At 47.1% G+C, this 14,104-nt stretch overlaps 1 protein-coding gene across 1 annotated transcript in view; it reads right to left on the reverse strand.

Annotated features, from left to right (window-relative positions):
• The window catches only part of XPOT (exportin for tRNA), a 116,968-nt gene extending 112,027 nt beyond the window's left edge, over positions 1-4,941 (reverse strand). Inside the window, exons 1-2 of the mRNA XM_040409170.1 lie at positions 4,768-4,941; positions 1,400-1,536 (exon numbers count right to left, since the gene is read on the reverse strand). Of these exons, the coding sequence (XP_040265104.1) occupies positions 1,400-1,459 (60 nt within the window). The 5' untranslated portion in view covers positions 1,460-1,536; positions 4,768-4,941. The remainder of the gene's footprint in view (positions 1-1,399; positions 1,537-4,767) is intronic.
• Positions 4,942-14,104: the final 9,163 nt, after the last annotated feature.

The raw sequence follows: 14,104 nt of genomic DNA on the forward strand, positions 1-14,104 counted from the left end.
GTTGGCAGTCATTAAATTACATAGAAAGATGCCCTGCTGAAAAATAATTATTTTGCGTCTGTATTAGGGGACGTTCACACACCACAGATTTTGTTGCAGAAATTCTCTGCAACTGAAAATCAGTACCATTCATTTCAATAGGGTTGTTTTGGCGGCTTCTGGACTTTATTCAGGTGAATGGAACCTTTTTCAGTCACAGAAAATTTCTAAAACAAAATCTGCCATGTGTGAAGGAAACCTAAAAGATATGATCAGTGGGGTGTTTAGAAGGGTTAATGACTATTGCTATGAACTTTTGCTTCCCATCATTGGCCTGTGTAAAAAGGCCTTTAAGGGGTTATCCGAGAATAAAGACTTTTTATCAAACACCCACAGCCTGCCTGTGTAAATAGAAGACTCATACTTACCTGCTTCCAGACGCTGGCTGCTGCATGTCCATGTTCCAGCCCCCAGACTGTTTACATCCGGTGCTGCATGTCCATGTTCCAGCCCCCAGACTGTTTACATCCGGTGCTGCATGTCCATGTTCCAGCCCCCAGACTGTTTACATCCGGTGCTGCATGTCCATGTTCCAGCCCCCAGACTGTTTACATCCGGTGCTGCATGTCCATGTTCCAGCCCCCAGACTGTTTACATCCGGTGCTGCATGTCCATGTTCCAGCCCCCAGACTGTTTACATCCGGTGCTGCATGTCCATGTTCCAGCCCCCAGACTGTTTACATCCGGTGCTGCATGTCCATGTTCCAGCCCCCAGACTGTTTACATCCGGTGCTGCATGTCCATGTTCCAGCCCCCAGACTGTTTACATCCGGTGCTGCATGTCCATGTTCCAGCCCCCAGACTGTTTACATCCGGTGCTGCATGGGTATGGTCACATGCTCCACTGAAGACAATAGCTATAGCCACAAGCAGCACATCACTGCTGAAGCCAGTTATTGGCTACAGCTGATCATGTGACCATGCAGCACCGCAAGTAAACAGTCTGGGTACCAGAAAATGGACATGCGGGAGGCAGCGAGGAGGACCGAAGCAGTGGGGAGCAGGTAAATATGAATCTTCCATTTACAAATGCAGGCTGCAAGCATTAGAATTCAGGTGTGGGCAACCTGCGGCACTCCAGCTGTTGTGAAACTACAACTCCCAGAACGCATACTTTCTCTGCTCATAGAAATACATAGAGCATGGTGGGAATTGAATTGTAGTTTCACAACAGCTGGAGTGCCGTAGGTGGCCCACCCCTGATTAGATAAAAGGCCTTTATTCCTAGAGAACCCCTTTAACAGCTAATGATAACAGAAACTACTGGCATAAAGTAAAAATCGGCATGTGTTATTAACATATGGTAAGAGCAAATAAATAAAAGCCCAAACATTTGTGCCCAGTAGCAGATGACACATACTCGCTCTCTGAAGTCAGCATTGGCATTTGGGTTCAGTCCAAGCAGGGCTTGCTCATCCATGTCTGCTGCTATACTTCAAGCTCCCCGTTTCTCACAATAGGTTTGCCCCTTTCTGGCACAGCAGAATCAACCAACATCTGCCAAAGAATGAAAAAGCAAAGTTAGGATAAACATGGCATTACAGACACAATAGCACTGCTTGTCTCAGCAAAACCCTGTAGAGAACAAGGCTGATAACATCCTGCCACCAGCATGCACACAGATACATGCACCAGCCTTAGGTCACAGCACGGTAATATTTGAAGCTTCCAGATGTTAGTTTTCTAAAAGATCAGGATGTGAATGAAAGATACAACATGTCGATTTACAAAGCAACTGTATATGCAAAAATCAGTAAATATAGCTTGTACCATTACAAGGACTTGTAAATTCAGCTACATAATCAGTTACCAATCTACAGCTATTCCCTTTGGTTAAAATGGTTTCACTTTAAAGAGAACCTTTCATTACAATAAAAAAAAAAAAAAAAAACGAAACTAAGCATACCGACATGGAGAGCGGCGCCCAGGGATCTCCCTGCACTTACTATTATCCCTGGGCGCCGCTCCGTTCTCCCGGTATAGGCTCTGGTATCTTCTGATTTTCGGCTCAACTGGGAGGAGCCTGCTCTTGTTCTCCTGGGCGTCTCCTTCTCTCAGGCTGTAGCGCTGGCCAATCGCAGCGCTCAGCTCATAGCCTGAGAAGGAGACGCCCAGGAGAACTAGAGCAGGCTCCTCCCAGTTTTGATTTTTTATTGTAATGAAAGGTCCTCTTTAAAACTGTTGTCGAACAAACCCTGTGCATACACCCTGTAAGAGGCAAACCTGCTCAATGAGCTACAATCAAAACTACTCCCAGCGGAGAGCCCACATAGAAGGAGATCATCCCAGTTATTAACCGGGTTTTCCAGGTCCTAGATTTTGATGAATAATCCGCAAGATAAGAATGCAGTAGGAAATTACTGGAGAGCACACAAAGTTACATTAAGGTGCATTTACACAGGACTATTATCGGGAATGAACAATCGTACGAAAACTTGTTCCTGTAAAGGTGCTGCCGAAAACCTGATAAACGAGCAAAACACTGGTTCACTGGATACATTCATCGTGCTGTGTGAACAGTGATCTACTGCCCAGAAAAATAAATCTGCATGAGGACGAGCCATTGTAGTAGCCATCGCTCGTCCCCATACAGTGGAGGGATTGCTACATGTAAACGCAGCTCTCACCTCCACCTCCTTCCTTTCCTGATAAGTCAGCACGTGTAAATGCGCCTTTAGGTAACATATAACAATCATGCGAGATACACAGCAAATTCTGAAGGTACATGGTGCAGCCTTTAGTGTCTTTCATCTGAAAGGTATATCCAGAGCAACCAGAAACAATGGATGGTTACCACTCTCCTCCACAACAATGGTGGACCCAGCAAGGTCAGATGGGTAACCCTTAGCTGAAAACAAACGCTGCGGTATTATCTCCATCCTGAAAAGGCAAAAAGACTGAACTGAAGACATCCTGAACAGATTACTTTCCATCCAGAATGCATTAGGATAAAACGGATCAGTTCTTTTCCGGTATTGAGCCCCTAGGACGGAACTCAGCGCCGGAAAAGAATAACGCTAGTGTGAACGTACCCCAAGTCATCAATATCAGATGGACTTTAGTCTGACTCCCGCCACCGATCAGCTGTATGAAGAGACTGCAATGGTGGTAGGAGCACTGCTACTCCTCACTGTTTACCTGCTCGCCGCTGACACTGGAGCGGCGAGCAGATTGAATTACAACTCCACCATCCTCACTTCAATGCGACGGTTCTGGCTTCAAGTGAATTGGACGGAGCAGTCCCATTCAAGTTAATGAGACAAAGGAGCTGCAGTTACACCTGCTCACCGCTGCAATGTCGACGGGAAGCAGGTAAACAGCAGAGAACACATCGCTTGCACAAAGCGCTGCGTTCTCTTCATAGAGTCGATCAGAGGTGCTGGAAGTCAGACCCCCGCCAATCCTGACAATAAGGCATCAATATAAGGTTAGAAGAGAACCCCTTTAAAGGGTTACTGAGTTTTTGGAAAACTTGATATCTCAGACATATCAAATGTTTTGACTGATGGGGGTCTGAGTGCTGAGACTCCCATGATCGTCGCAAGAACAGGGATAAAGAAGCGCTAGCATATCGCCGTCACTCTCCTCACTGCAGGAGATATAGCGAGACACACTCAAAAGAAAGTCTAGGGGCCATCTCAATCCTGTCTCCTGCAGCGAGGAGAGGGAATGCACTATAAAGAATTGTTCCCAATAATTGACCCAAACTCGCGCAGTCTCATGGGGCCTAAGGCTGCCCTGAGGCTGTGATACACTTGGTTTGGTCTGAGTGCGCCAATGGGAGCAGCACTGCAGTGCTCAATGGTGTTCAAGACGGATCCGTCTTGGCAATGTTACAGATAATACAAACTGAACGGATGCAGACGGTTGTATTATCTGAACGAATCCGCACCAAATGCGAGTGTGAAAGTAAAGCTTCCATTCCAGGGGCTGCTCGGTCAATAGCTATTCTTCTGACCACACACACTTGACCGAGTGTGCATGTGTTCTCAATAGGAAGGCAATAAGCCACTGCCAGACTCTTCTGGCAACTTCGCTCCATTGAAAACAAAATAATAGGGCATGTTAGAGGGCATCTGATATGTACGGGGGTGTTCCGCCTCTGACATTAGCTGCTTGGCCCGTCCTGATGAAATCTGTCTTCGCTGCGTGTGATCTTAATTACAGCTGCCATGGCCTGGCCGCTATGTAAACACACAGCAATGTGCACATGTCCCATATGCTATGTAACCCCTAAGTGCATGCCAAGTGACATCATGCTTAGCCCTAATCAGCTAGCCCATAGAGGCTTTACACAGGACTGCCTACTATTGTAGACTGGGGTCAAGGGCTGTGATATGTATGACAGAATATCGTATAACTTCCTAACAACTGGAGTGCCCCTTTAAACTCAGGGTAGCAGGCTCATGTCACCCCTGCCGATATTCCAGATGTGAATGTATGGGGGCACAGCACATGATGCAATAGGCAGTAAGCGGACTGTCCTGTGACTGCTGCAAGCAGGACACGTGTGGACCATGACAGGCAGGGCACATGCAGCGACACGTTGCGGGCAGCTCTGTGTGACACGTAGCTCCTGTTAGTGGCCAGTGCTACCCCACAGGAGATAGGCCAGCCCCATGTGCAGTCTCGGTGTGAACGCTCCTCGCTGATAGAAAACCACATGGCGTAAAGATGCTGAACCTGTTGAACCCTCACACGCTGTTCTGCTAGCCCCTCACTCCTCACCTTCCCCGCAGATTACTGCTCCATACAGCGGCTCCACCTCCCAGCCGCAGATCCGCCGCACCGGCGTCCCGTACGTGGTCTCCGCTGCACCGCGTATGACGTCACAGCGTCGGTTGAGCAGCACGCCTGCACAGAGGATACACTCTAGCGAACTACACGCTCAGCTAGTCGGCGCGTTCCAGGGGCGTGTCCTCAAGACGTACACACGCCGGCGACGCCTCCAGCACTCAGTGGTTGTTGTAGGTTACAAAGCGGCGAGTGTCACAGCGACATCTGCCAGTAACCAGTAGTTAGTGCCGCTTTCTCTGTTGTTACAAAGCGGCGAGTGTCACAGCGACATCTGCTGGTATCCAGTAGTTAATGCCACTGTCTCTGTTACAAACCGGCGAGTGCGACAGCGACATCTGCTGGTATCCAGTAGTTAATGCCGCTGTCTCTGTTACAAAGCGGCGAGTGCGACAGCGACATCTGCTGGTAGCTAGTGCCGTTGTCTCCACTTTCTAGTATGAATGTCTACCTGATGTTCATACCACGTTTTGTACCCTACTATACTTGAGTGAGATCTCACATAAGACTATCAAATGCAGTCCAGAACACGAAAACATGACCAAAAGCAGCTGTGTTGCGCATTAAATAATATCATGCTCAGGGGAAACAAGATCAAGTCTCCTTAGAACCAGACATATGGGGATGTTTTAATACTTGCTGTGAATAGACAGCGAAAAGTTCAGCGTGGTCCGGGACGCGCAGATTTTCCTGAGGCCCAGTCCTCAGCTTCACGAGGATCACTGAAAAACACGGTTTTATCGCCGTCTATGACTCTAAGGCGGGCCGGATAAGCCATCGAGTATTGAAGATTTAGATCCCGAAGGCGACGTTTAACTGCAACAAATGTGGCTCTCCTCTTCTGGAGATCTGCAGAGAAATCCGGAAAAAGGGAGATCTTTGCATTTTCATGCCTGATGTCTTGCTTGCTTCTGGCCTGGCTGAGGATAAGATCCCGGTCTCTCCAGTTCAGCAGACGCACCAAAAGGGGTCTAGGAGGATCCCCTGGTGGAGGGTATCTGGCTGGGACGCGATGTGCCCTCTCTACGGTATATGCAGGAGAGAAGGGTGCCTCAGGGAACTGCTCTTTAAACCAGGCGTCTAGGAAGGCCGCAGGATCTCTGCCTTTAGCTTTCTCTGGTAGGCCCAAGATCCTCACGTTGTTGCGACGCGATCTATTTTCCAGATCGTCGCATTTCTGCTGCCACTGACCTACGGATCGCTCCAGGTCTTGCATCTTCCCTGCCATGGGTCTGGTCAGATCCTCCAGCGCAGACACGCGGTCTTCTGTGTTTTTGACCCGGTCTCCGAGTTGCTGCATGTCATGGCGGAGCAGGCCCACATCCACTCTCACCTCCTCCAGCTTCCCGGTGAGTGAGGTTTGGCATGATGATATTGCCACTAGTAGCTGCTCATATGCTGCCTTGAGGGTAAACTCCTGCTCAGCGCCTTCCTCTGCATCCGCCTGCTGGGCAGCCTGCCCGCGGGTGACAGCCGCACGTGTAGGAGTTGCGGTCGCGGCTCCACTTTGGGCCTCTGACCTGGCGAACTCTTTGAGCTTCTCCGCAGCCGTTTGCGCTTTGCTGGGCCCCATAGTCGGTGTGCGGGGTCTCCTCCGTCTCCTACACACCGCCCACTCTGTGCCAGGAGTCGGCAGTTTGTCAGGATGGCGAAGGATTAACGAGGGTAAGCGGAGCTACTCACAAAAGCGTGCTTACATGCCGGCTGCTGGCCACGCCCCCTCTTTTCCCTTTTTCACATAATTTAGATCCGTTTTGACCAATCTGTCTCGTAGATTAATGTTCTTTCTATATGCCATACGTGGGGGTAATCAAAATTAAGAAATTCATGGTAAACCCTTCTGCAGAATAGGCCACTCCTTCCTCAATATCTTAGATATCTTGCCACTATGTTTACCATACATAGAGACAAATGGAATCCTCTGTATCTCATCTCTTTTCCCATGGCCTATTTGTAGGGTAGTCTCTATATCAACAGCCTTAACCTTATTGAGTGTTCTCTGTAATAATCTCTGGGGACATCTTCTCCTCATAAACTTCTCACACATCTCCTCAACTCGGCTGTCGAACAATTGATTATCTGACACCACTTTTCTCACTCTTAGTAACTGGCTCCATGGGAGGGACTATCATGCGTCTGGGATGGTCGCTATCATATCTCAATAAATTATTTCTATCTGTTTGGTTTTGATACAGATCTGCTTTAACAGTACCATCTTCTACATAACTCCTCACATCCAAAAATTCCAATTCTATACAAAATACTGTTTTGGTAAATTGTAGGCCAGGAACACTACCATTCAGATGTTGATGGAATAGTTCTAACTCTTCATTGGTACCCCTCCAAATAAAATAAAAAATGTCATCGATGTAGCGCCACCAGCACAGGACCTTCTCCCAGAATAGTGAACGATAAAAATACCTATTCTCCACCTTGGCCATAAAGATGTTTGAATAAGTAGGGGCCACATTAGACCCCATCTCCGTCCCCCATTTTTGCTGGTAACCCCATCTCCGTACCCCAGGGAGAAAATAATTCCTCCTGAGGACAACCTCCAAAAGGTGGAGAACAAACCGTGCACCATCCAAAAGATCATCAATGTCAACCCAGCACTACCGTTGACAAAGCGGCTTTTAATTAAAGCCTTTAAGATACACTCTGGTGCTCCGAATCAAAGTACCCCCCAGGGTTTTTTTTTTTATTTTTTTATTTGTAAATATCTTTATTGCTTTTCTTACATAAAAACAATTATAAAACAGATATCTGATCACAGAGAGTAGGCACGTATGACAGGTACATTTAAGCGGTATATCACTTCAGTACTAAACAGCGCACATACACCCCTACAAAGGCATCTATATCCAGAGTATCAATTCTCTGTCACACATGTCAAAACCCATAAAACCCATCCCCCCCAGGGCTCCAGAAAAGCCCTCTCCCCCCCCCTCCCTATCCCCCCACCCTGCACACCTGGCCTGGTGCGGCCGCCACGGGGGGGCGTTAGGGCGCTCATATCCCTCTCTTGGGTATTTCTCAAACCTTCATCATATCAGATCCTGTTTGGTGTGAACTGTCATAATGGTATTTATTGTTTAAGAATGCTTGGTGGTTTATTTATTTGTGTTAGGGCATAGCCACAGCACATGGGTGGTCATCAGTTCCAGTCAGGATATTTCTTCTCGCCATTTCCCTCTCTGTGTGCCCATTTCTGTGGCATAGCTCATCCCGCGCCGTTTCATGTCCTCAAAGTCTGTTATTCTTACCATTAAACCCTGCCATTCCTTCATTGTTGGTGATCTATCTTTCACCCATTGTCGCAGGATTATTACCTTGGCCAACAGGAATCCCTTCAACCAGTAAATCTGTTCATTTTTGGTAGTTCTTTTTTTATACTCGGGGGGAAAAAGTCCTAACACAACTACTTGGATAGTTAAGGGGGGGTTATTCCCACTTTGTACCATCATCGCCTGAAATATTCTACCCCAAAAACTCTTAATAGCTGGGCAGTCCCACAGCATGTGCACGAATCCTGCTGGCAACAAGAGAACATTTTGAACAACTAAAGTCCTGACCCTTTATTACTATACATTTTAGATAGACTCGGGGGTGACGTACAAGCGGTGTATTATTTTAAATTGTGTCAACCGGTGTTGTCGTGAGAGAGAGGCCTTCTTAATGTTTTGATATATTTCCCGCCATTGTGAAGGGTTACATTCCCCTATGTCCGCGTTCCATTTGTCTACACTTTTAAATTTAGTGACAGTGCTTAGTTCCTCAATAAATCTCCTATATATTAGTGAGATCTTAACTTTATTCCCTACTATATTATAGCAAAATAATAAAAACCGCTGAATGACTGTTGTCAAGGGTATTTTTTTGAGCGTGCATGCTAGTGCATGTTGTAATTGATAATATCTATAGTGTTGTAGTGCCGTTATTGGTGTCTGTTGAAACAGTTCCCCTACTAATTTAATTTTCCCTTTCGTGCATATATGTGAAACTAGCGTGATACCTCTTCGGGTCCAATAATCATTTTCGTTAAGTGTCAAAAATTCAGTTAACGCAGGGTTATCCCATAATGGGGAAAGTCCAGAACTTGAGGGGCCTGAATAAGCACCTTGATTTTATTCAGGTCTTCTGTAGCGCCGGCCCCAATGGGGCAGGAGCCATCCGCACAGCTCGAGAAGCCCGGATTCCTGTATACTGAATATATTATATGTATGCTGTTGACAGTTGCCCAAGAATATGGGATAACAATACTCCATCCCCAGTGTTAACGCACCACTGTAGTTGTGAGCACAAGTAATAAATTTGAAAGTGGGGCAGGCCTAGGCCACCATTAGCTACCGCCATTCGCAAATATTGTAGTTTAATACGGACCCTTTTTCTGCCCCATATCAGATCATTTATCAATCGATCAATCAGATTGAAGACACTATCCTCAATCCAGGCAGGGCAGGAGCTCACCGTGTACAATATCCAAGGCAGCAGGACCATTTTAATCAGCGCGATCCTATTAATCTGTGAAAGCGGAAGTTTCTGCCAAACCCTTATTTTTTTCCTTATTTTCCCAACCAAAGGGGTGATATTTAGTGTATTATAATCCCTGATGGTATTGCTAATTTTTATCCCTAAATAGTCTAGATGATCTGTCGGAGCGATGATTCTGACCCTAAGATCATTCGGGGAAGGGGCATCCGGTTCAGGGGGAAGAGTACAGACTTTCCCCAGTTTATCTCGTATCCAGCAATTCTACCAAATTCCTCTGTTATCCGCATAACATCTGGGACACTTCTCCATCCATCATTCAGATAGAGCAATACATCGTCTGCATATAGACAGATCTTATCGTCCATCCCTCTCCCCCCAAAACCCACTATGCAAGGGTCGGCCCGTATCCTACAGGCGAAGGGTTCCATAAAGATTGAAAAGAGGAGTGGAGAGAGGGGGCATCCCTGTCGTGTCCCCCGCATTAGGGAGACGGCAGGGGTAATCACCCCATTTACCTTAATTCTGGCCGTTGCTTCGCTATATAGAAATTTGACCCATCCAATAAATTCCTGGCCCAGGTTCATCCTGTGCATAACACGCCAGAGGAAGGACCACTCCACCCGATCAAACGCCTTAGCGGCGTCCAGAGACAGGATGGAGCGGTCCTCCCCCCCGCCAATCTGAATATTAAGGATGGTCCGGCGTATATTGGTCTGGATCTGTCGCCCGGGGATAAACCCTGTCTGGTCTATGTGGACAAGGCCGGTTATTACTTTTTTTAGCCTATTAGAAAGGACTTTAGCGATTACTTTGTAGTCTGCATTAAGCAGCGATATAGGGCGATAATCCTCAACTTTATTGCCATTTTTCCCTTTCTTAAGGATCAGCGTAACCGTTGCCTCTGTCAAGGACGGGGGCAGCTTTCCGCATTTACTAGATTCATTCAGAACCTGCAGCAACCCGGGCAGAAGCACCCCCGCATGGCTCTTGTATATGCCAAACGGGAGTCCATCCGATCCAGGCGCCGAGGAGCCCCGGGTCTCATGTAAAGCTGCCTGTAGCTCATCTAAAGAAATGGGGGCACTCAGGGGGGCCGCAGCCGAGTCCGACAGCGCCGGAATCTCAACCTGCTCTAAAAAGTCGTCTGTCTTAGTCCCTGTATCATCCACATCGGAGCAATATAAATTGCCAAAATATTTTAAAAATTCTCCCTCCATCTCCACTCCTCTTTCCAATCTACGCCCATCATCCGTCAGTATTTGTCTGATTTTCTGGGGGGGTTTTTGATTCGCCATGATAGAAACAAATAACCTACCCGGAGTGCCGCCCTCACAGAAATCTTTATAACCCATAAAGAATAGTTGATTCTGAGCTTTTTTCCTCATAAAAGTTATATAGTGATCTTTAGCGGATTTTAACTTAGTGCGTGTGCTCGCGTCATTCTGTAGTTTAATACAGCCCTCCAGATATGCAATGTTTACTTTCAACTTTTTTTGCTCCTCAAAAAATTCATTTTTTTATTTTTTTTTATTCTGGAAAAATATAGCCCGCAAATAAACGCCTTCACGTGTGTTGTACCAATATTCTCTTGCCAAAATTGTATGAGTTCTTTATCAATCCCTACTGAATCATTTAATATGGTTAGCCAGTGCTCGTTCAATCTGAACGATCTACTGATACCAGATTGTTGGCCGGTCTTCATCACCAATAAAATCGGTGAATGGTCAGAGATGCCATGGATCTCATATGTCATTTTTAAAATAGAATCGAGCATCTCGCCATTGGCCAGGGCAATATCAATCCTGGACATCGCGCTATATGATTTACTAAAGCAAGAGAACACCTGTTTGTTACCATAAAGCCATCGCCAGACATCTATTAGTCCTAACTCCTCACAGAACCCTCGGAATAGGGCGTGCTTTCCCTGCGCACTTTTCCCCGCGACTGAGATTCTATCCAGCGCCGGGTCCAGCACGCAGTTAAAGTCGCCGCATATAAATACCGGAGACCGCTCTCTATTATGCATGAAAACCATCAGCTGGTTTAGGACTGTCATTGCAAAAGGTGGCGGGATGTACAGAAAGGCAAGGACGCACTTTCTTCCGTTCCATTGGGCATAGAGGAAGATGAATCTCCCATCTCTATCAATCGACTGGTCTAATAAGGTAAAGTCAATACTTTGGTGTACATACACACTTATCCCTCGGGAGTATGACGAGAAGCCGGAGTGGAACTGATGTCCTGCCCATCTCTTTGTTAGATATTCTGGGATGTCAGGTGCAGCGTGCGTTTCGAGTAAGGCAACTATTGCGGGGAGGTGTCGAATAATCAGATCGAACACCACTACCCGTTTCGTTCTATCAGCCAGTCCACGCACATTCCATATCATCACTCTGTTATTAGTCATGCTATACGCTATGGAGGAGACGTCCGTCGCCCCCCAAAAGCAACCGCAACCAGGCCAGGATCCACCCCCACCCCCACCCCCCTTTTTCCCCACCCCATCGTACCCCCCTTACTGGTTCACTGATGCAAAGCATCGTTGTCAACCTCTCACATTTCGCCCATCCGTCCATAGGCCGCCCCCACTATTCCCCCACCCCCTTCATTAGATCAATCTCCTGCCGCATCGGCCAAAAACCAATACCTAATCCCTGACAGTATCTAACCATTCCAAGGTTTCTCTAGGTGAATGGAAAAACATTACAGTATCCCTATAAACCACTCTTAACTTTGCGGGGTATAGCATAGAGTATTTGATGTTTCCATCCCGTAATCTTTTCTTAATATCGAAATACTCCCTACGCTTATTTTGTGTATCCTTAGAGAAGTCGGGGTATATCTGTATCGGATGACCATTAAAGGCAATCTCTGCTAGTTCCCTCTTACGTCGAAGCACCCAATCTCTATCACTAGAGGATACTATCCTAATTAAGAGGGGTCGAGGGGGGCCACCCGGCGGAGGTTTTTTAACAGGCATTCTATGCGCTCTCTCCACACATAGTGCAGGAGTATCCCCACAGGGTCCCAGCACATCAATCAGCCATTTTTGCATAAACGCCACAGGGTTCCCCCCCTCTACCACCTCTGGGAATCCCACTATCCTGAGGTTGTTACGGCGTGCTCTATCCTCCATATCTGTTAATCTCGCGTTAATCCGTTTATTTTCTTTGTCCAATTCATCTATTTTTGTAGTCATCTGTCGCTGTTCTATTTGGACCTTGGATAACCCGGTTTCTACAAATGAGATGCCGGCCCTAACTTTATTCATGTCATCTCTTATGAGAGTAAGCTCAGTCTGCAGTGTCTGTATGGTGGTAGAGATATCCAAAACTGATTGGTTGGTGGTCTGCACAACCGAAAATATGTCCGCCAGCTTATTCTCAATCATATCAAATCTCAAGCACTGTTCTGTCTGTCCCGGTGGGTCTGTCTGTGCTTCCACAGGGTCAAGTATTTCCCCCCCCCCCCCTCTGTTTGGGTGGAGGCGATTTCAAATATTTATCCATTCTCGCCTGTGGACTATTACCATCACCCGCCCTAGGGGATCCCGTACCCTCAGATCTCCTGTTATATTTAGGAGGCATATTTCAATCCTATAGAGCGGGGGTACGCCGTTTAGCGCAAGTGGGGGAGAAATAAGGAGGGTAGGGTAACACAGAGGTAAACTCTCTCACAGTGTCGCCCCCTATCCGAATAGCCTAACACCAGGTCAACAACTAATTTTCTGCTGTGTATACTCAGTAACAGAGTGGAATTCTATGCATACCCAGTATTGGTTTTTCAGAACCCCACTAAAAGGGGTATAGCAATATATCAACCTATTTGGGACACATACATATACAAAAGCAAAAACAATTATGCATATAGTATAAAGTTAGTAGGTGTCAGAGTTCTGCCCAAGAGCAGCATGCGGAGGGGGGTGCCAGCAGGATCTAAGCACTTGTTCACATCAATGGTACAGGAGGAGTTGGTAATAAAAAATGGCTCACGGACCCCTTCACCGCTCTCCACGTGTACCACTGTTTACAGCAATTTACATCCCCAGTTTGACCAGTTAACAATTTAAACTCTGGATTGGGGTCAATGACAAGTGTGCTTCCCTAAGGTTCCAAGGTAATGTAGTATAGTCCCCAATATAAGTTGTTACAGGGGTAGTCCAACCAATTCAGTCAGTCTCGGCGCCACTGCTTAGAAAGAAGAGGAAGCCCCTGTTAGCTTGTTATAGGGGAAGGTGATCAGCAGTGGTCCCCTGCAATCCCCTGTAGCGCCACTCTCCTATGACCACATAAACCATGTACAGCACCATGGGGGAATATATATGTAAAACTTAAACCGTTGAGGGATTAGAACATCCAAACAGAAGTAAGAGAATCACGTGGAGTCACATAGAGACCGAACGCCGACCACCCAGCTGTGTCAGAGATGTATCGGGGCTCCAACCCTCGTTCATCAGCCATCCATTTCCAACGCTACAATTCAGTACAGTCCCAACTTGCCGTTTTCACAGGGTGCACCGCAATCATGCCCCCCACAGATATAGCAACCAACGGTCAGGGCCCGGATCAGGCGGGCGGCGACCCTCCCTGCCCACAGGGTTAGTATATGAAACGTTGGTTAGTAACACGGAGTGAGGGTGGGGAGTTTACCACAGGAGCAGTCTCACCAATTTTCAGCCAGCCGGCCAGGTATCTCATCGCCAGTATACACCTGTGTATCCGCCGCCGGTCATCCCATCATCGGCGATGCCAACCTTCGGCGGTCCTTCAAATGTGCTCCC

This window comes from Bufo bufo, chromosome 1 (assembly GCF_905171765.1).
Source record: "Bufo bufo chromosome 1, aBufBuf1.1, whole genome shotgun sequence".
Lineage (NCBI taxonomy): Eukaryota > Metazoa > Chordata > Amphibia > Anura > Bufonidae > Bufo > Bufo bufo.